Genomic DNA, 23,954 nt, shown 5'->3' with positions numbered 1-23,954 from the left:
TTTTATTCCTTTTTTCGCCAGTGAAATAAATTTTACGACACCGACTGCAATTTACTCATTTTTATACAGGAATTAAGGGGCTGGTATAGTTTCTCGGGTGGGAAATGGAGATGATTTTACAGGACTGAAAAAATAAAAAATAAAAAATCAATTGAACAAATACTTATTTTCAAATTTTTAGGACATATTTAGATACTTTTGAAGAATCCCAGAATCTGAAGAAAAAAAAAAAATTTGGTGACGTTGAACTAATCGAGATTCTCCTAACCATAAAGTAGGATCTTTATGATGTTTAAAAAAATGCAAATTTCCCGAGCAAAAAACGATCGTTCTTTAATTGTTATTTTTCACGTAAAACGGAAAATTTATAAAACCATGTAAATTAAAATCATTTTTTATCTCACTTGTTAACCCTAGAACGACAAACTTATTTTTTTGATCTCCATACTACAAACTGGGGTAAATATTTATCCCCCGCGTTTCTTGTTGGTAAAATCATTCCCAGAGCAACAACGGGACTCGAAAGTAGATAAATCTTTTAATTTTTTGATCAGAAAAAGAATGGCGCGTAGCAAAATCAGTTTCATTCAAGTTTAATTGGTAAAAAATCCATTTCAAGACAAACAAAATTATGAAAATCCACCTAGTCTGACGTTCTGGGGTTGAAATCCAGCAATTTTTTTTTTTTTTTCTTACGTCATCGTTTCTCCTCCGAGACCTCGTCTAGTCCAAAAGCTTCCGGCTTTGTTTCTTCTTATTTATTCCAGGCAATCCCACCCTCTGCTTACTTTCTCCCCTCGTTCATATCGCCCTGCTTCTTGTGCAGCGATAATAACTCGACGTCGCGTTGTCACCGCAGCTATTAGGGGCGCAAACCGCACCCCAAATAGCGGACAGTGCGTGTTGCGTATTTTTTTTGCTGGAATCACGCCACTCCCGGGGGCTATTAAGTCATTTCCGGCTTTCGGACGCGGCCGGATTCCACGTCGGCCCAAATCCCCCCTTATTTCGATCGTTTTTTTTTTTTTTTTTTGCCTGCAGGGTTTTATTCCCTCGCCCTTTGCCGGAAAGACCCCACAAAGAAGAGCAAGACTCTTGGGTACAGGGAAGAAAAATATTATAGATTTTACATCTCCTGCTGTGAATATATCGCTTTACTAATGCCAAAGGGGCGTATCAAAAATTTTTTTTTATTCAATCAACTTCGAAATTGAAGAAATTGAAAGAAAAAAAAAAAATCGCTACTTGAAAACTTCAAATTCCAAATTATTTTCTGGCGAAACTCGAAGAGTAGAATACCGAAAAATTAAGTTTCGAAAATTTAAAATAAACTTACTTCAAAATGTCCGAAATACGTACTTTCAGCATTTTGTCCTTTTAAAATTTTGTACTTTTGGAATTTTTCAGCGTCGGGTTTTGGCTCATTCAAAACTTTGATCTTTCCTCAAAGTTTGACTTTCTTACTCTAAGTTTTGTCACGAAAAAATTCGGGATTTGGCACTTCCGGAACTTTTCCGCCTCTCGATGTAAATTTAACACCAAAAAAGTGCTGCCCATACATCGAACTACACAGACGTAAAAACTGCATTCAAGCCGGTAAACTACAGGTGTTACTTTTTTCATTATGGCTACCAGAAGAAATTTAAAAAACACTCTCATAATCCCTACAACAATCTCAAAATTATATTTTAAAAGAAAATTCTTTCTTTCAAAACCCCAATTCTTTCGATCCTAAGCAAAAATGAACGTATTTAAAGCACTCAAACCTTCTTTGATTTTACAATATGCAAAAAATATTCTTTTCCCATTGTTTCAGAGAAGATTACTTGAATTCAATCAAAAGAATTTGTATTCCAAAATAATTACTTCCATTGGGATGTATACTTGCAGTTAACGTAGTAAGTATCCTAAATAAAACAAGAATATACGCTACAGATATTATTGTAAATAGACTTTTAATTTGTTTAGCTATTTAATGAAATAATTGTTCAATTTAATTATACTTTCATCTAAATGGATGATTCACCGGTTCTTAACTCAAACATTAATTTATTAACAAAGAGCAGCGTAATTCGTGTATCGCTGCGTTACTAAAGATTAAACAAACGAACAAATTTTAATTCTTCATCTCTCATGAATTCTCGCATCACTTCTTTCCCCCCGTTTTCTTTCCGTTCTATTTTTACAATTTTAGTGGTGAATTTTTGTTTCAGCTGTGTGTGTTTTTTTTTATTTCGTTTTATTTATTTTTTTTTTAAATTTCGTTTCATGTTTTGTTTTTTCTTTCTTTTTTTGGTTTTTTTATTTTTCGTTACCTCGCTTGCTCGTGTTTGCGTTAGTCATCGGCCCCGCTTTAATCCTTTATGAATAATGGAACGATCGAATCAACTCGCCGCGTTATTTATTTCTGTGGATATATACGTATGGCATACAGTTTCGTACTTTTTATTTATAGCTCTGACACGCACGACTACAGTTCACTCGTTCGAATGAAAAATTCCTTTGAACCGTTTTCCACACCTAACATCACGGATTCTTGGCAAGATTAATATTGCAGGTATAGTATAACAAATGAATAATAAAGAGAGTAAAAAATGAAACTATTTAAACTAGGGGATGAAATAAGTGAGAAACCCGCACAGTTTTTCAATTTTTATTCTATCTCCTGTATAATTAAAGAATAAAAAAAAAAAAAAAAAAAAAAAATTCTCGGTCTCAAAAGAAGCAAAAAAATGAGACATCAACCGGATATTAGATGAAAAATTAGAAACGAAAACTCATCGGTAGAGGATAAATGATGACGGCGCGGCGGCGGGGTGAGTGAAGAAGGTGAAAGTTGATGGAGAGCTTCTGAGTAATATCGCTGTTCTCGAAAGGTTTGTTTACTCGGTTCAGTTTGTTTGTCGTTTTCTAATCGATCAATTTGTTCGGTAAAGTTGAAGTAACCCGAGGGATCCGTACGCCATGTGAATCGAGCACTCAAATTGGGGTAAAAAATCGAATGCGAGGGGTGAAAAGTAACATTGTGGTAGGAAATGAAAAATTTGAAAATTTTTATTAAACCCCGAATATTCACGTTCATTTATTCTCACGTATGCACGCGGACAGTTACATGCCCCCAGCGACGTCGACGTCATGCTAATCTAGATGAAATTTCAAAAGTATTATAATTAAAAACCATCCCACCACCCTTCACTTCGACCTTCCGACCTCCCCTCGCGTCCAGACATTAAAAATTATAATTCCCAGCTCTCTGTCTCCCCATTTCTCTTTTTTTCTCTCTCTCTCTCTCTCTCTCTCTCTCTCTTTTTTTCTCTCTTTCTGTTGCGCGATGGCTACTCGTTAAAGCCGAGCGTTCGATACAGAGTCAAGAGATTCACTAGAGAATAGGAATATCGAAATAAAAAAGAAATTTTAAAACGTTTTTTTTAAAAACGATTTGAATCGAGTGAAGATGAAAATCGAGGAAAATTAGTTTGGATTAGGATTGGGGGATGCTGAATAGAAAGAAGTCGAGGAGAGTCAAAAGGTGGGGAGATGAAGTCAGAAAACCGAAATGTGGTTTTTGAAATCGTCATTCTATGTTTCGGTTTAAACTTTTAAAAATAAGAGAATTTAATTTATACAATTTTCAAAATCTAAAAAGCAGATGCATGGAAAAGTTAAAGTGTGGGAAAAAAAATACGAAAAAACCAAAATATGAATGGCAGTTTGGGAATTGAAGTTTAGAAAGACAAAAATCTGTTTTATAGAACTTGAGAATTAAATAGAGATTCTAAATATAGAGAAAACTCAAAATGTTGAGAAATCAAGTCTTTAGCTTTCTGTACTTTTTAAATTCGTAACAAAAAATCTTTTGACTTTGAAAATCCATCATTCCACGTATTTCGACTCGCTATAATCCTTATTCAATCTCAACACTGCCCTTCCGTTCATTTTTAATTTCCTCCACATCGACTTTGTACATTCGAAAAGTGCGTGAAAGAATTTTATCGCGTCAATAAAATTCCTGTAACATTCCTTTCGATTTTCAAAATCTCCTTCACATTCACCCCAACCAAACGCGTCCGATAAACTGAAGGTTTTAAAGAACGTACATCGCCCGGGTGTCCTTCGGGCACCAACTGAGATCCTCGCCTGCTCGGCGGCCGATTTCCCTCGGGATCCCATTTCGTCATTGGCCAGGACGTCATTGACGTTTATCCTCGGGACGGGTTGGCAAATAACGGTAACCCCGCAGGAGATTGCGCTCGCAAAAAGCTAAATAAACGAATGGCCAACCTTAATTTATCCGGACGTTGGTCAGCCTGCAGTGCAACGGCGAAGGGAGGCAAGGACTCGGATCCAGGATCATGTACTCGGCGTTGACCATTCGTTCGCTAGATCGACAGATCAAGCTCAGCTCGGAGCCCTTCTCAATTGCAAATCCAACCTCCATCTTTATTCCCGTGTATTTAAAAACCCCGCGGGTGTCTTTATCCGGTGGATCAACCCTCGGGATCAAAAGGTTTCGCGTCACTTTTTGAAGACGGTCTTCGAATTTTATCATTCAAACTTGATTCGGTTTTCTTCCGATTCGACCCTTTCCATCTAACGACCTTTTTTTTTCCCCCCCATCTTTTTCACATCGCTCGAATAATTTTCCGCCAGCTTTTTTCTTCGATGATCTTTGATCCACGGGACAGAATAATCGCAATAAATTTTTTACTTGGTTTACAATTCTCATTTTTTTCCCAATTACTCAGGTCTATCGATGACTCGAAAAACTAAAAAATTCTATTTCAATTTTCTCACTTTTCCAAGTCATAAAAAATACAGCATAATTTTGTGCCCAAAGTTCGATTAACTTTCTTTCGATCGGTCCATTCATCGGTTTGATCAGATCCTCAGTCCCTCTTATATTTCCCCTTTCATCCCTCGTTCCCTTCCTTTTCCTAGCATCAAATCGATGCTTAATTCGGTCAGGAAATTTCGGACAACAGTTGGAAAGCACTCGAATCTCGTGGGTGGATGGGTGGATGGGTGGATGGGTCAGACACGGCAGCCGGCGCAAAACGATCGGGGGTAGAGGGCGTGCCGTTGCTACCGGCGAGGCAGAACTTGTAATGGGGTAAAGTTTGACAGTTCTGAGCCCCTGCAGGCCAGAATCACGAGGATCGGGTATAGCAGACGTGTTCGATTTCATCCGGGTTAAAGATCAGCGCACAGTGAAGGGTTTCGGACGTACGTTGGTTGCAGCCCAGGACGGGTAGTATCAGGAAAATCAAATACTGTACACGATGGAATTGATCTTGTGTGTATAGAACTTGGAGGAACTAGTTTATCCACGCGGAGCGGATTTGTGTATATGAGGCATTCCCCTCCAAACGCACTTACGGTCGACCCTCGTTGTGTCGGCGATTTTTTTAAAAACAAACTTCTTTCAGAAAGTTTCACATTTTCCGGATCACGAATTTTATCTCTACCACATCCAAAAAGACGAAAACCCAATTTCCGAATGAACAACCCTTATAGATTGGCGCTATTTTTTTTTTTACCGATTCTTTTCTAAAGAACGAAATTTTTCAGACCAACATGGTACTGGGGAAGATTTTTTTTGAAATGTGATTAAAAAAAAAAAAAAAAAAAAAAAAAACGAATCAGACATAAATTTGAACTTTTTAAATTAAATATTTTATTCGATTTTTCCACTGCGATATATCATAAGCTGTTTGCAATGGATTCGTTTTACATTTGCAGACAATTTTCTATAAAAGTTTATCCTATTCGTCACGACTTCATTTTTTTCTAAATTATCATATATTTCCTCTGTCAATTCAATAAAAATGCCACAAGTTCTTACAGTCACTGTTTTGTTAAAAAAATGTTTCCTGTCAACTGCTACCAACAAAAAAAATATCCAAGTCAAGCTGGATTTAGATGCTTGAAAAAAAAAAAAAAAAAAAAAAAAACAATTGAATCGAACGATTGCTTCTTGATATACGTCGTTTACCCCCTTGATCCTGGATCTCCGAAGGACTTGAATCCTGCTTAACGTTTTCCGTTTTAATTTCGAGCCAGACTCGCTTTTATATGAGAATTCGGTCCCGTTGCGTGGCCTCGTCTTTGCTTTATGGAGCTGGTGCTAATTAATTAACTCACGGTAGCAGCTCGATGGTCGTTTAATGGAAATCGTCCAGGCTTCTGCGGGTATCGTTAACTTTGACGGTCGTTACTTTGGCTCGATTACTATCCGAATCACCGATTTCGATCGGTACTATAAACGCGCGTTTTAGCATCGACCACCAATTTATGTAGAAATAAATGTACAAGCTGCGATTATTTCGGGATGCTGTGGCAAATTTTTTCGAACTTGAAACATCAGTTTTCAACCGGCAATACGGTTTGATCAATCGCTCGGCTTTGCGGAATAAAGCGATTTAAAATCGGTAAAAAAAAAAAACAAAAAAAAAAACACAAAACTTCGAAGCGTACATTTATTATCCTCGGATTCCGATTCCAATTTTTGGGGACAATAATTTTTCTCCACCCTTGACGCACGCGTGCTTTTCCACCCCTCATCCCGATTACCCAGAATCCAACGATGGATTAAACCGCACCGTTTTTTTCTCCCTTTTTTCATATTCCCATTTTTTAATAATTTTGTTCGCATCATTTTATTCCTTTTCTTGTTTGTATTTCAGTACGACGATCGATTTCTCGCGATCGTTCGGTGACCCATCTCTTCTCACGTTTCACGAGTACTTATCATGAAAATACAGAGAGATGTGAGGGAAAATTTCTGTCTGGTGAGAAAAATTTCTCCCCTTATCATCTCGAAGAAGAAGAAATGAAACTTGACGAGGTCCTGTGACGCGTCAGCCGTCATTTTTACTGGCCTCAATCCTGCAGGGTGAAGAGGATTTTCAACCAGTCTACCACTCGGCAATATCCACTGGTGTATATTCGCTTGGAATTCGTCGTGAACATTTCAGCATATAATAACGTATATATACATAAATTTGCCACTCGAATTATGTTAAACAAATTGGTACCCACTCCTGTATGATAATGCGCACATATACCGCGAGGTCCTTTTCACTGTTTGCGAAAAGTCTTCGCCGCATTCTTATGTACACGTATTACATGCCACTGGCATAATTTTTCGCCTGCGTGAATATATATATATATATATATATATATATATGTATGACACTCTACCGAAAGCTGCAGTTATAAATATATAAAGCTTGAAAGTCGCCGAGTATCGCACCGGAAATGAAGAGCATATTTTTTGCAAAATTTATTCGCATCTTCATTTCCTCTCTTATTTTCTATCATTTGTTGATCTACGTTCTTCAAATTTCTCTGATTTTATACTCATCCAAATGTGAGCTCAACTTTTTCTCTCGGCATTTTTAAGACTAGTGTATAAAGAATCAATTTTTGTTGCGAAGGTTGTACGGAGATTAATGTGAGATACTGGATTGATCGAAAGGTGCATCTTCGTAGTTGTTGTAATTGAATTGATGCATCAACACGTTTGGGAAATAATTATAATTCACCTGAATTAACGAAAATTAATGGGATCAATGAAAAATAACTGAATCAATGAGTATTAACTGTATCATCAAAAAATTATCTAATATAATGAATATTTTAACTAAGACATGAATGAATTCTGGAAAATCAAGTCAAGGTGATTTGAATTACTTTGTATTCGTGCCAGAATTATCTATTAACAGAGAAAAAAGCGTGAAATTGAAATGAAAAACGTTAGTTGAATTTAAAAAAATAGATTCGAAAGAACAGAAAATACCTACAAAGAAATTAATTGAAGTTTCTTTAAACTTGTTTTTATTAAAGCGAATTATTGAGAATTCTCGAGAAAAACTCGAAAATCATGAATTGAAATGGATTAAGTTGAATTGAAGAAATTTGTCTGAATTAGAAAGATTATTTTGAAATAATAAAAGTTCAATTGAACGACACGAATTGATTTAAATTAATTATACTCAAAAAATTGTGTCGCTCGACTTACTTCTCCCTCCATCTTAAATTGAAATTAATGATTCAACTGTTTTGTGCCTGATTCATCCTGTGGCAGATATTTTTTGTTTGAGAATATTATGTTCACTTGAAATGGAAAAATTGTTAATTTTGAACAATAATAATCGCGGTTCAAATAAACTTGGTATTCAGCAGGTTTCAGTTGATTAAACTTTCGCGTTACCGATTGCAAGATTAGCTACACTTGTGCAAACCTGATAACTGGAAAAATCTGGTATCCAAATGGTTGTGATGGGTATAAAAACGAAGGGCATCGGCCAGGCTTATCATAAAAGTATTTCAATCGCTGAGTACTACATCACTAATTGTGGTTCATCATGAAAGCAGCAGCCTATCTGATCTTCGCCGCGTTGGTGTTCTTCCAACTTTACAACACGATTTCCGCTGCAGGCGATGCAAACATTGGTAAGTAAAATCAGCGAAGTAAATCGCTTCGACTTAGCTGAAAATCTCTATTATTATGCAAGATACAATTTCTGTATCGGTATAAATAATTTTGGCGTGGTTGCTAAATCGTTTCATTCAACTCTCGTGAATTTTTTTTTTTTTTTACAATGCTTCTAATCACTACCAACTCATAACGTGAGATATTTTTCACACTTCAGCGTCATTGGAAACAAATTTTTTTATTACAAAGCAGCCGTTTACTGTAATTAATAGAATTTATTCATTCTACGTTGACAGATCTGGATTACATATACACGCAAAATGAGGATGATTGATCAACACTGGCTTTTCCACGGTTTTCGACGGACTTACATCAGCAGTTTTGGACAATTCCACGGCGCATTGAGTTGAAATTACGATAAAAGATACCCAAAAACCAAAACTTGTTTGATGAATACATTATGATTATTAATAAAGCATAGTTTGAGTTCTAAAAATTGATCACAACTGCAATGCATCTGAATTCAGAAAACAAATCCTTTCTTTCAAGCTCATGTGAATCAAGTTTCGATTTCGATCGACAATCTTGCGAACAAAATCTAATTTACAGTAACCGGAATGTGGATAAAAACGAATCATAGTTCTACACGTTTCACAGCATGTGTACACAATTGTCACAGTTTGTAGCAACAAGACCAGTTTACACTTGTGTAAAGCTGATAATCGGAAACACCAAAAAATTCAATCGGTACCTTGATTGTACTATCTGGTTTACAATCAGATCGTTCTTTCATGAGGACATAAATGATTCATCTCAAGTCATTTCCTGCATTCACATTTCTATTTTTTTTTACGGTAGTTTCTTACTGCCATGCCGAACGCACATAAGTGATTAGAAGAACCAAAAGGGAGCGAAAAGCTCACGGACAACATCTCGATCAGAAAATCTGTAAAAGTTCCAAAAACTGGTAGAGTCAAGTGTCGCGAAGAGTCATGAAGGCTGTGGAATAGGAAGAGGAACAAAAAAAGGAAAGGAAACGTGAAAATGAAATGGAAAATGAATGGAAACAGTACACGACTCTAACACACCCATGTGCATTCAACGAATTAGATGATATTTGGGTATAACATTACACTCCGTGGAAACTTTTCGGCCATAGTTTCCGGCCTCGAAGGAGACATTGCCAGGATAAAATAAAATACACGCGAGTAGGGCGTTTCTTCCCCGAAGGAGGAACCCTTATATACGACCACGAGAAACGTGAAAACGCGGCTTCTGCTACTCCTCGTACAAGGTAACGTACACCACGCGACTCCGTTTTCCCGAGGTAAATATAAACCGAACATTTTTCACCAGGTGGTGAAGAATATAAGGAAAGGTACTACGCATTGGTCTTGTTACGTAGACTCTTGGAAATTGAATTCAATATTTTCTCTAGACAAAGTGTGATCTTGAGTCAAAGTTGAGAGGGCGAGAGAGCAAAAGTGTACCCAAGAGAAAAAGAAAGCTTGGAATGAGTGAAAGAAAAAGAAAATAACTCGAACTTGATACTGGAATTGCGAAGAATGAGGAGAAAAGAAAAGGTCCAAGTCTCGAGTCGACTCATGGACTTTAACCGAGCTTTTTCAGTTGCCTCTGGAAATGGCGTGAACAATAATAATTTCCGCAGGGTAACGAGAAGAGTGCCTCCAAGCTCGGGTGGCGCGACATATTTTCATTTCACAGTTCACACCCGCAGGTTGGGTCCGAGTAACGAGATCCGAGGACACGTCAGCTATACAGTACAAGTTTCAAGTTTTCCCGGTAATAAACTGCCGAATATTCGAGCTGCGTGCTGGTGCCCTTATTGCGTAGCTTTATTGGGCAAGTTTCGTCGTTTCGTGAAACTGGCGCCCCTTTCGTTGTCGTGTCGTGACCTTCTCCACCCTCCATCCTCCTCCAGGTTCCTTCCGAACACGACCTTTGCACTCGGATTCGACGTACAAAATTCGCGATTCAGTTTAGATTTCCATGAAGTGCACGTCCACTTTTCTGTTGAGGATTGTAGTAAACACCAACACTCTTGGCTGGCAGGAATGGCTCTTAGCGTAGCCTGACAACATTAAGCTTGCAGTATTAGAATGCCGGCTGACTCGACGAGCTTTATTATACTCGTGATATGTGATACCTGCCACGAAGCCGTAGCCACCTAAGCCGCCGAGCTTGGAACCCACATTACTTTAAAGTGGTTGATGCGTCGACTTTACGGTGTTAAAGTGCCGCATTTCACCTTCTTTTCTTCTCTTTTCATTTCTTTCTACTTCACACCAGAGTGCCAGATGGATATGGATATCCAGTCTCATTATAGGTTTCTGGAATTCTAGTGTAACAGCAGTAGCTAATTCCGTTGCTTCTTCAACAGCACCACAAACTTTGGGAAAAATTTTCATCCAATTTTCTTTCTCGTGCTTCGCGGTTCAGCATCGAGTATCTCGCGTTTCAGGAGCAAGTGAAGAGAGGAAGATGGTGGCTTGGAAACAGGATCTCCCGATGTAGTTTCCTCGAGATGATATCGCAGATTCGAGCAACTTCGCTGTCCTCTCTGCGGAACATTTGATCCTGCACAGGTAGTTTGAAAAACTCTATCCATACCCTGTACAAAAGCATCAACGATTCCATCTTATCCACCCACCTACCCTTCACGAGTCGAGTCAAGTTTTTGGCGTAAGTGAAGAGAAGAGAAGATAAGATAAGAGAAAAACACACAAAAATTTCGTTACAACTTTTCAAACAACGTCCGATTCCGCTCTCGCGAAGCAGTGTGTGCTGGGAATTGAAAAGCAGCTCTAATTCCTCTCTCTTCGCTGCGTATTAGGAATCAAGAATTCGTCAGGCCTGACGGGTCGGAAAATGTTTATTTTTTTTTCACTGCTGACAGACCGAGAGAAAGAGAGAAAGAGAGGGGGGGTGTCTACAGAACGGGCAATTTATTCAGCAAGCCGGGAAAAAATACATTCACCCTGTTCATTAATAATTCCGCAGTTAACGCGACTCGATAAATCGCTCCACGTTCGTTCTGACGGATCGGCTAGTGTCCACGGTACAATAATCACACCCATAACCGCAGGAATGACTTGGTAATTTGTTGTATCAGACACTAACGACGATTGACTGCCGAGAACGACTATCTGAATGAAAATCAGGGTCACCTTGGCGCCTGTCTGCACATCGCGTGTCGTTACCACTAGCTGAAAGAAAAAGAAAAATGATGGCAGATCCGCAGGTTAAGTGAAAGAACCAAAGGTCCTGAGGAACTCAGCGCAAAGCTACAACCTCGACTTCTGCTGGCTGATAAAAGGACAGCGGTTCTTGAGCAGAGTCCTTGAGGACCTACTCGAGTCAAGGAATATCAGTAATAGTCCCGAGTCTACTGGGCTAGGCAAAAACGCTGCGGTGCCTTCAGTCTGGCCTTTGGCTTGGAATGACGGCATTCGACCCTCAGTCTCGTTTTTTGCTTGTGGATAGAAGTAGGTCTACACGAAGAATCCACGGGACCACTTCCGCTCAAGCCTTTCCTTCAACCTACAGTTAAAGCTTCGTCCAGTAGTCGGCTGGCCAGAGGATTTCTGACGGAAAAGCTTGTGGCTTCTCCTTTGACTGACTGTAGCAGTCTGAAACTGCGTCTGAATAAAGTTCTTCTGGTTATTCGTTCTCTTTTCTTTTCTCTTAGTTTTTACTGTTTCTCTCTTTACGCTGCATCGTTATGATGCTGTTGTTCCAGCTGTTGTTGTAGCTGCTTTCACCCCGGGAAGCACCCGAGGTGCATCAAACCAAATCTTTTCAGCTTGTGATATGTTGAAGTACACGAAACAACGTTGCTTACGTATTTAGTTCACGTGCCAATTTGGCCATTTCATGGGTTAAAACCAACGTGCAAATTTACTCCTAGGAATCGATTTTCAATTATACATTTGTACATACAATTGTTTGTTTGCTAGTGAACTTTGGGGGAGGTTTTTACCCCTAAAATGGCTGCCTTATTAATAGGTAATAAATAAAACGAAACACGTGTCCGACGTCTTTTGACTTACGACAAAGGTAAGGTTATAGTTCTTCTTATTAGGTTTCTAAATCCTCCAATTCTTCAACGATTCTGGGGAAAAATTCACCGTTACGCAAGGTTTCCTCTTCGCGATCTGCACGAAAGGAAGGGTAATTATTGTCGTTGCTGACGGAAGGTCAGTGGTTAAGGGTTTAATTAGACGTATTCCTTACCAAGGCAACACAAAGCTGTGTGCCACATGCCTGTCAGGCCACTGGCATTATGGCCGGGCTCATTTTAAATTGGTTCGTTATGTTTTTTAATTAGGTCGCTTTGAGAGGCACTCACGGTAGAGCGGTTCCAGCTTTCCTCTCCTGTCGTTGTTCCTCTTGTTCCGGTATCCGTTGCCTGTTTGCACGCACGTCCGGGCAGTGCGCGCGCTTATTGACCCTTCTTCTCTGTTCCTTGATCAATTTTTGCCATTTTTAACGTCACCGCAGGTTCGTTACTCTTCGTGTTTTGCGTTTTTAATTTTGTTATCTTATTGCTGTCGTTATTCTCGATACCCGCTCATTGTGTGCTTTTCAACCCTCCGGAGTCCTTCTGAGCCTCCTCCTCCCTCTCCTCTTCTTCCCTCGTTTCAGGTGGTTGTATACGCGGAACGAAATTGTAACAAGAGTGGAATGGGGCTGGTGAATGAGAAACGTGATACACCCGCTGCAGCGGCGCCGAGCGACGACGAACCGGGGAAAAAGAACAAATAATGGAAGAAAAAAAAATAGAAGAATAAAAATGGAAAAGTGAATTATGAGAAAAAAATGCGGGGAGACAACGCGCGGTCAACGATGAATGTAATAACGAGAAAACCGTCCAACTTTTTCAGCCGAGACAAAGGGAGGATTCAAACTTGCCCGTCGTGATCGTTGTCGTAATTAATTTAAAGTTGTGGTAACAAACTTTTTCGATCACGATTCACCCTCTAACTTTTTCTCCCCCCCCCCCCTCCCCTCCCGCCCCCTTTCACGTGCATAATAGGGGTAAAAGGCAATGAATAATTAGAGGCATACAAATTTTTCAGCTGATCTGAAAAATTGTCAAAAGTGCCTAAAGAAATATTCTCTAGTATTCGTGTTCGAATTATTGGAATATCTGAACCTTTATTCGTGTAAAAGAAATTGAACTAATTTATGAAAAAGTGAAAAAGGGGTTAACGTTAAGGGGTTAAAAATTTTTTTTTTACTTAGAGGTTTTCCGGTTCGAAAAGTGTGCCTCGAAAAGGCAAATTTTCAAGAAAAGAAGGACGCTTCTGTAAGTCAAACTCGTTTTGGAGTCTTTAAGTTCACCGTAAAAAAGACGTAAAGATAGTTTCAACAAACCGCGCTGACGGAGTAGTTTTTTTTTTTTTTTTTTTTGTTTCTTTTTCTTTTTTTTCCAACGGATCGTTTCCATGCGAGGCAGACGAAGTCACTCGAGGCAGAACCAAGGGTATCGACGTTCCGTCAGATGGTTACTTCGGAAAATTTTTTACTCGAGCCAGTGAAAACTTTGTCAGCTATAATACTTAAGGTGTTTCGTTAGAGTTTAGAGCCTCTATTAAAGCGAAGAGTGCCGAGGGACGCTGGCACTTGGAATTATCATCTGCTAATAGGTTGCAGTGGTTCCCAACTTCATTCAAGATCGCTGTATTTCCAGTGTTTCGAATTAAATTTCAGCAACAATTTGTGAAACATGCATCAGGGAAATAAAAAAAACAAACTAAGTTCGATAAAAAAAAGTAGTTATTTTGTTTAGTTAATTGGAATAAAAATTAATCGAATTTCAACATGTTACAATATGGTGGTACAAAAACGTCACGTGTCCTACATCATGTTTCGAGAATACCTGAATGATGGCTTTGCATTTCTGTGATGATAATGGAACTAATCATGTATGTTTATCAAAATGGGAGGCGACCATTAAATATTCCGATTCTACGGTAAAACTCAAGTCTACTTTGAATGAAGTTTTAAAAAGGCAAACCTCGGCGTCATTACTACTATAAGGTTACGACAATTGCAATCCTGTTAGCAAGAACAGAAACGGTGAAGACAGAAACGGAGTTGAAATTGTAGGCACGTGACTGAATTAACTGGTTGATTTAGTGTTGCTGTAGGAAGAGGTGGAATTGTAGGACAAAATTGAGTTAGTTGGAACAGCAGTTGCAGACGTGGTGTTGGGAAGACGGCGCCGAGCCAAAGGTAATTTCAGAGTAGCTAACTTGGTCCGACCACCTTCTTCGAGGAACTTGTACAACATCCACTTCCTGAGTTGTTAGCCCCGAAAAATAATCATCTGTCAGAGTGCGAGTGCGTTGAAAACTTGGGAATAGAAACCGAGTGGTGATTTTTCTTTGCCGCTGGAAAACAAGCCGAGACCGAATGAAAACCATGTTTTAAAAGAGCGTTTCCAAATTTTGGCCTGAAGACTGTTTTGGAACTCCGATCATGCGGGGTGTCACGTGCTCGTCGTCGTCGAAAGGCGTTTAAGGGTGACGAAATATAAAGAGAAATAAAGAAGGGAGGAGAAAGGGAGAGCATAGAGTAGGTAGGTACCTAATGCGAGGGTGAAAATGGAAGTGACGGTGGTTCCAGTCACCAATTGTGAAGCAGGCGTTACGTCAAACGAAAAAATGTCTGTCACTCGCGGAACTTAATGGAGCGTAAGGTGAAATAGCGGATGGAATTGAGTCGAGGTGAACCGGTCGCGACTGCAGTGAAGTTAAAGAGAGTGGAAGAGCGAGGGTGACGCGAGGAGTTTGGGGTGAGCGAACGAGCCGGAGGCCTAAGAGACGCGAATCCGAGGTTGGCTGCAGGGTAGGTATACCTATAGAGATGCATATTCACACTCGCCCCTTTTCATTTGCTGTCATGGGTTTCCACGTATGTGCCTCAGTGGTAATCTCGTCCGATGTGAAAAGTGATGCCGCGCATTATTCGCGGATTTCTAAGTTCGCGATAGCGGTCCATACTTATACACGTGACGAAACATGATCACGATTAGCCGGATTGCAGTGTTTACAAAGGTAGGACCTTTCTTGAAGAGGACTAGGAATCCAAAAATTTCGAATTTCTTATTTTTTTTTTGTGTGTATTCTGTTACTGTAATCTTTTCCAAACATTTCGGCGCAAGGAAGACTGAAAGTTTCGCAAAACTGAGCTCAGAGGGATGAGAAAAACTTTGACACGTGAAAATGTGGTGAAAATTAAATTCGCCTTTGTAAAGTATTAAAAAAAAAATGCGCAAGTTTTGTTATTTCTGGATTGTTTGTCATAATATTGTAGATGAAAATCAGTGGGATGGGTAATGAGAATATTAGTCATAGAGCAAGACAACGTTTGTCATTAGTTTCGCCACGATAACTCAAAAAAGCTGTAAGATATTGTCTTGATTCTTTTTTTTTTTCTTTCTCTACAAAGTGAACCATCTTCTATGTGAGAAAAAAAAATTGTTTCTGTTGTTAGTACAACAATTATCATACAGTTATCAATGTTTTTCAAATTTCAGCCGTCATTTTTTTGATTTTCATGTTTTTTCGAAAAAAAATTTGGTTCAATATGTAGAGGAACATCCTACGAAGAGAATGGCACTTGGAAATTGCCGAAAACTGTAACCTTCCTTAAAGCCCTCATGCCTCCCTTCAATATTTACGTTTTTGAAACTGTGACAACTGAATTTAATAGCCAAAACGTTGTAAAAAATAAAATGTATGTACGTTGTTTCAGTTTTTCACAAATGCCATGTCAAGTTCTCAAATTTCTCGAAGAAAAATATCATCATTATTCATCCCTTCGACGGTTCTTCGACTATCTTGAATGAATCTTTCGTGATCCTGAAGAGATGTACAAGAGTAGTAAAGCACTTTTTCGCTTCGTTAATCAAGCTTTTTTCACGCCATCTCACGCATTTCTATGTGTAGTCAGCTTGACGCAGGGAATTCGTGAAACGAGAGATAAATATGTTATAACCAATGAAGGTACGTGATCCGTTTTTTTTATCTCGTACCACTTGAGCCCGGTCAATTAACGCGTCGGACAAATAATGCTGACACGTACCAACGTACCGCGCGAGCAGAGCCATCATGCACGGCCGCGAAAGCTAATTTCTTGGAATTGAATCACTCGTGTGAAACGGAAATTGGTCGAACCGTTGATTTCCGGTAGCTATGCGAGGCGTGTTCGACAATAGTTCATTAGAAGGACGTGTTCCTGAACCACCAGGCTTTGGGGTTATTCCGAATGTTGTTTTCCACTCTCGTGGATATCGATCCACCTTTCATCTGGTCAAAGGGTTATCCAAATTCCGCTCTCATGTGGACTTTCGAATGTTTAACCGTGAAGCAAAGCAATGATAATTAAATGATAACGACGGTGGTGAGAATGAACGTCTTTATCATAACAAGTAATTGATAATCAAAGGTAAGTCACCGCTGTAGACGACCTCCTTGAAGTTCGTGTAGTTGGCGTCTTCGATGTGAACCTCGCACTTGAACGTCACAGGAGGTCGAAGCCTCTTCGCATCCATGATGGCGATTGATTTGACTTCATACCGTCCGTCAGGACGAGGAACGATGGCTGTCTGTTGGAAGATTTCTTCTCTGAAACAATCAGAATCAGAGATGTCAAATCGTGACTTATTGTTAGAAGCTTTGATCTCAGGTTGGGTTAACCGTGGATGCATGCACTCGGTGAACCTTTGACGGTATCCTAGGACAAGCAAGAGAAATGAAGAGGATTTTTTGTTCTTGATTCTGGATTTTGCAACCTCGTCAAACGTTGTTGATTATTTCTCGCAAACAACCTGACTGGCAGCAGCAGTGGAGATACCGTTACTATACAACCCCGGACATTTATCCAGGATCAAGGTCCTTGATTCCCGAGCACGCGAGGATAACCAAACCAATTATCCAACGGTTAATTTGGGACTTGGATCATTGTTTCGTGTATCAATTATCCACGATCTCGATTGCAAGGGAAAACTAATTAAACGATAACAACGCTTCTATAATTGTCATTATACTTGGTGCGGGACTTATATCGTAATCGCGTCGATGTTCATCGCCCTGCAATAATTGATAAAGTTCTTTGTTCGTTATACATTTGGCTTGGCACAGAAACTCTAATCTTAAGATCAGCAATATCCACCACCGACGCAAAGTTGTAACAGCAATTCACTTCCACCATGATTGAATAATTGCACTCAAACTCACTTGTCCTGTCGTAGCGTTATCGTTGGCAGGGGAGACAAGCCCTTGGCCAGACAGGTGACGATAAGCTCAGATTTCGATGCACCCGTACTTTTGTGATCCTGATGTACGGTGAAGTAATTTTCAGGCGCTGAAACAAATGGAGTATTATAATTATCAGGACATCAAAACCAAGCCCGCAAAAAATCTACTCCGGATCAAATTTTAGTTCATCGTAAAATTGAACAACAGTTACAAGCTGATCGCAGGATCTCAATTTTTCACTATTCCAATTCACGAGTTGGTTAAAGCTTTTCGAGATCCGGAGGCCATTCGTGATGCGGTGATTCTCGCGGGTAATTTCGAACGTGTCTAGCGTGACGTTAGCGACAGGGCTTGGCAGCGTGGTGGCGGTTGGAGTGACGAGATTGAAATTAAGCCCGGAGAAAAGCCATTGCTTCGCGTGTCACTTGCTCCCCGCGAACTTCCCCGAGGCCTGAATTATTTCCGCCTCACTGTCAACTTTTCTTTTTACTCAAGACTGGCTCCTGCGACACCCCAAAGCCAGAAACTGCCCCGAATTGCAATGTGAATTGCGAAGGTTTGCGATCACTTGGTACTCACAGTACACCACCATCCTCTCTTCCGCCTCGACCTCGTCGTCGTGAGTGAAGACGACGCACCTGTAGTTCCCGGAAAGCTCGAGCCCGGGTCTGACCAGCTTCACGGCCCTGTACATGGTGTTGGAGTTGTTGCTGGCCTTGTAGGACACGTCGACGTACTTGTGAAACTCGTCGGAGGCACGTGGTGGACTTCCCTGAACCCATTGGTACAGCAGCTCTGGTCCGATGTACCACTTTATCGTGAGACCAGTGTTGGATGATGTTCCCATATCGTAGTTGCAGTCCAGAATAATCGGCTCCTCCGTTCCCTCTTTGACCACCTTCGGTATTCTCACGTCCTTGATGTTGATCGCTCGGATATCTGAAACCGAAAACGGTAACAACGGAGTAAGAATCAGTAAATGGAGTCCGGACCACATGGGTCCTGTTTCGAAAGTGGCGTTCAACCGTTCAACCTTTCAGAAATTCAACGGAGTTACTAGTTGAGTAAATTATTCAATACCTAGCCATCGACTTTGAGTGCCACTTCGATTTCATGTCTCAAACCCTGGAAACTATAATCCCAAGAGTTCTAGATCAATAGTTAATGGACCGGCTGAGTGAAGGGAGTGCTCTTCGATATTATCGAGGAACATGCACTTCGGGTCAGACAAAAGTCTTCGGATGGCGCCGAGTTTAATACCCTCCGGGTAACAATTCGGTATCCTTGCGGTATGTATCCTCGCGATGCAGACGCTTGGATGAACGGCCAGACGTCTGTCAAGCTTTGCATTAGCTTACCGTACTTCAGGTAAACATTCGCATTCACGGACTGCAAAGAAGTACGACGTTACCATGTACGTCATAGTTTTAAGAACGGAATAAAATCCGGAGAAAAGATTCTGAGGGAAACGTACATTCTATGTGGCAAGTGCTTCTATATTCTATCATGAAAATCGTGCAGGATCGCAATGTCGGATGCTCCAAAGCTCCTGGCGGTTCTTCCGCACCAACAAGTACCTGCACCGTTACATCATTTAAAATGACCACCTTATAGTGCACCAGGAACTTCCATACGCGAGTATGTGCGCCGAAGAAAGTACAGGAAGAGGATACATAAGAGAAAGAGAAGAACGAATAGGACTTATACTGTCTTCTTACATTTCGTGGAGCCCCTTCATACAGTTCAGGCTTAATGGGTACTCGTAAAAGCCTCAGATACATGTGGTATTAAAGCGGAGAGCTTTAAGGTGCGTTGCGTTTTGATGAACCATTCCATTAAGCAACGTCTGCAAATCTCTTACACAAATTGTAAATTCGAGATTCCTTGATCGATTCTGTACTGAAACACGGATGTATAAATAATAAATAAGAAAGTAACTTCTACGAAACAAAGAAGTAGTCTCGATTCGTTTGGGTCCTAGCGAAACGAAGAAGACAAAGAAGAAAGATCAACGAAGGTTAACAAAATCACAGCGAGTTGCGAACTCTTCGAACCCAATCAGCCAGCTGCTCCCTTTTACTTTGATCCCATTCCGTTCCTCTGTTCATTTTTACCCTTTCCTTTTGCACCCCCAACGGCAAGCTATTACCAGAACGCTCTACGCTCATTGTCAGTCCAGTCGAAGAGCGAAGCCAGGTTTGACGGATTACCTGGTGGAGCTCGTCGCAATTCTCCGGAGATTAACCGGGGTAGTTTTTCCCCGTCCTCTCCTTCCTCCCTTTCTTTCCGCTTTCCGCACCCCTTTCACCAACGCTGTAGGGTGATCCTGTCAGCCGGACTTGGGAAGCCCTACTATTCCTGAGTCGTGTGAATTAGTCGACCCGGTGCTTCGTCCCCGCTTGCCCCAGGTCGGAGTCAATCTCGGAACATTTCCTAGCGCTGACCTCCCACCCCCGGGTCGAATCCATCGGGCACCTCGGACTGGAGCAAGAAAGCTTCGCGTCATCTCCGAGCCTGCAGAGGCCCCAGAACCACGCGGTGGGTTAATGAAGTGAGAACAATTATACCGGAATTTATGCTCGGTCGTTTCACCGAGGCATTTCCTCCCCGTCCATCCACCCACCCACCCCCAGCCATTTTCTTTGCTCCTTATTCTGCTTAATATGGCGTAATTAGAATATTTCACCTTTTTGCGCCCGCCGTTTCCCGTCCCTTTGTCTTCCCCGTAATTTCATCACCACCCCACTGCATTCACCCTTTCTTTTACCGTTTCCAATTTTTTTTTTTCTTTTTCTCTGTTCCCATGTCAAGAATACCTGTTTCAATGATTTTGGTTTAGCGCTGTTCAAATCCCTCTCGGTATCCCGTTGCAGTATTTATTGCGAGGGGCGCAGCTTGCCTCGCTCAAAGCCAAGTGCTTGCCTCGCTCCGGCTTTCCAACGACTGCTTTTTACAATCGTCAAGGAAACAATTCCATTCTTTCACCCGGCACCGCGGCTTACTCCTCGACGATGAAATGACGTGGCTCTCCACGCACTTCAGACACTACTTCAGCCCCTTTGATGTCTCTTCTGATACTACACGACCTGCCGAATCCAAGTGGGATGGTAGAAAAGAACGTGCACCCTTATTTTTTTACGATTAATTAACGATTCGGCTAATTAATTGGAATTGACGAGTATTCGCAGCGTTCTTGTGAAAAAAATTTGCCAATTAATTAACTCCAGTAGCGGATTCGTTGAGCAGATGTATGAAATTTTATGGAATTGAATTTGAGAAATTTATCGCAAGAATAACGTCATCTCTTCAAAGTTTCTGAATTGAGCTTCGCTGGTTGAGTTTTACAGTTTCGACTTGTCTCCATCTTCAATAAGATGCTTCAGTCAGATATTTGGCGGAATGACCGTCTTACGATTTAATCAAACTCTCATTCATCGGTTTGGAAAGATGCTGATGAAACTGTTGAAAACACTCCGTTAAGCTTTGTTATCTCGCTCGTAAGTGAAACGGCTTAAATTTGCAATGAACCTGAGCAGTAAAGATCCTTTATTAACATCGCTAAAGTCTCGCTATAAATGTTTTCGAAGTAATAGAGTGGAATATACGGTTGTGCTAGTTCCGGGTTTACGACAGTCGTAAACCGTCAGCGACTGTTCACTTCGGCTCAATCTTCTAAACAAGACTTCCGCAAGTAGGAAGTTGGAAAAACTGATCGTAGGATGCATGTGGAAGAAAAAACAACGAGCCTCGTAGACGGTTAAGACTTTCACCCGCGTTCTCATCCGGCTTTTCCTCGACTTGCACTCGGCGTGAAATTAACCACCGAGAAAACTATGACCAAGAGAGATAAAAGTTTGAAGTTTCGAGTTTGATGTTTAATAATAAACTAAGAACACGTCCAGAGTTCAAATGTCACAAACTACAGCTTGGCCAAGACCACAAGATGGTCGTCGTCTTGTGTACAAAAAATAATAACAAAAATATGACAGTATTTACAAAAATATCTAAAATAAAAATTGTAAAACGCAGTTTAATTAAAGTTCTTCAGGATCTATGAGATACTTGATTATAATTATATCAAGTTCATTATGCCGTGGCAACTTTTTGGCAACGCTTAGAAATTGTCGATAATGAAAATACAAAGAAGAGACAAAGACAGAGAGAGAGAGAGAGAGAGAGAGAGAGAGAGAATTGATTGATTGATACAAATGTTTATTACTCAAAATTGAAGAAAAATTTGCAGTAAGCTGTATTTAATAGCAACATAGAGTCAGAGTACAATAAAATAAAATATTTATAGAGACAATAAGGCATGCACAACGTCACGGAAACCTTATATCGGAAGGCAGAACTTAGATTAACCGTAGGTTTCCAATAGCGTGCATTCTGGTCAAGTCTCGAGTGAGGTAAAGAGAAGGATTGCAAACGCAAAGTTTCTCCTTTTGCAGCCCCATTGTGTGAGGGTTGCGAATCGATTTCTGCGAGCTGATTGAAGCCGCATCGACGCAAGCTTGTACCTACACCTTAATCGCAATTCTGCAGGGCTGCTCCTGTCCCGGAGCTTGCGGCTTCGAGGACGGGGTGGAATAGGTCCTTTAATTTACTTCCCTATTCTGAGACACGCGCGCAAACTTAACGCAAAGTTCGAACCAGGCGCCCGCTCGCCAACAATCGTAGTTGGTAGGTACAGACCTCATGCATATTCACCACTGAGTTAATCATTTAACATAATTCACGGTCTTCCCGCGTTTCTCCTTCTCACAGGGTTTCCCTCTCTTCCTACCCCAATTCCACCTTCGCAGGAGAAGTTATACCGCAGTTAAATACGAGGGATTTCCAAGAGCTGCCTTTGTTTTCAAATGTTGCCTCGGTTTTCACAGAATTATATCAACGATTCGCAAGACAAGTCTTCGCATCTCGAACATGATCCAATTGGTTTTATCAAAAATGTATCGATGTTTTAGGTAGTGAAAGGTCGAATTTGGATGGTGAAAAAAAATGAATACGCATCTAATGTTTTTTTTTTTTGCACTGTAACACTTCAGAGAATACCGGAAATCATGTTTGTAATTCTTCGTACATGAGACGTGACCTTTCAACAGCGTAAAATATTCTGTCAAAATCTATATTCACCAGCCTTAACCCTTCAATGCAAACATTTTTCCACGCAGTAAAATTCCTTGAAGCCGAAAACGATCGCTGAAAACGAATCCGATGTAAAAAATTCAAAATTCAGGATAGCGAATCCAATATGGTGGACTGAAAATATAAAAATTGATCCTATTCGCACATATTACACCCACCATTTCGAATTCTGAAAATCTGTGTTTGGATTCGTAATCAGCGACCTCAACAACCCATAATCTCCAAATTTCAAGTCATTTCCTTGGATAGATTCTTGAAAAATAAATTTTTCCTCAAACAACGTAATTTTTTTTTTTTAGTTCGTTTATTAATAAATTTTATATAATAAACAATTACGCTGATGAAACTGTATTGTTATGTTTCTTCGTTACTAAAGTAACTGAAAAGTGCAAACAACTGGATCTGACTACATAAAAAAGTAAATAAATTAAAAAATTTTGTTAAAATCGAGATGGGAACTCAGGTTTCCACCATACTTCAAGAGGTTAGAAAAAGTTCGAAGAAACTTCTTCACGCACGAAACGGTGCTTCGATTACATCGACTTACCGCACTTGTCTACACGATCGTGAGATCGCCACCCCGCCCTCCTCCCTCCTCCCCCCGCCGCTCTATCGATTGTATTTTAAATTCCCATTGAGAAAATGTTGAACGAACTCAAGGTGGTGCTCGAAGAGAAGAGAATAAGATTCTCGACTTGAGCAGGCTGCCTTGAAGCGGCACGTGTAATAACTTAATTTCGTATCGATTTCAGAGCCAACCGGGGGTGTCGTGCAGCCGGCTGGGGTGCTTCTAGGGCTAGACGAAGCCCATCTACACGCGACTTAACGGCGGTGCAACGTCTCGGCGATACGTAGTTGACTTTAGTAGTTACTTTGGAGGCGAGGCGAGGCGTGGGAAGGAGGGTGGGTGGGTGGAGGGGGGTGAGTACACCGTACAAACACTGCATGGCTTTCTCCAATTTGCATAAATTCTCTGCACTCGAGAAGAAGGTGTGCAGTGGCGTCGAGGGGCGGCGTAATGGCAAAGTGTCGTTTAAAACCCCCGATCGTTTCGACTCACCCCCGCTCCTTTCATCTCGCGTTAT

At 40.5% G+C, this 23,954-nt stretch overlaps 1 protein-coding gene across 1 annotated transcript in view; it reads right to left on the bottom strand.

Annotated features, from left to right (window-relative positions):
- LOC124414603 overlaps nt 1–23,954 on the bottom strand; it is a 35,504-nt gene that overhangs the window by 1,952 nt on the left and 9,598 nt on the right. Inside the window, exons 2-4 of the mRNA XM_046895584.1 lie at nt 18,304–18,663; nt 17,704–17,830; nt 16,922–17,091 (exon numbers count right to left, since the gene is read on the bottom strand). Coding sequence (XP_046751540.1) covers nt 16,922–17,091; nt 17,704–17,830; nt 18,304–18,663 — 657 coding nt within the window. The remainder of the gene's footprint in view (nt 1–16,921; nt 17,092–17,703; nt 17,831–18,303; nt 18,664–23,954) is intronic.

This window comes from Diprion similis, chromosome 14, assembly GCF_021155765.1.
Source record: "Diprion similis isolate iyDipSimi1 chromosome 14, iyDipSimi1.1, whole genome shotgun sequence".
Taxonomy (NCBI): Eukaryota; Metazoa; Arthropoda; class Insecta; order Hymenoptera; family Diprionidae; genus Diprion; species Diprion similis.
Note: the sequence above shows the minus strand (reverse complement) of the source record. Positions and strands in the feature narration are given on the sequence as shown.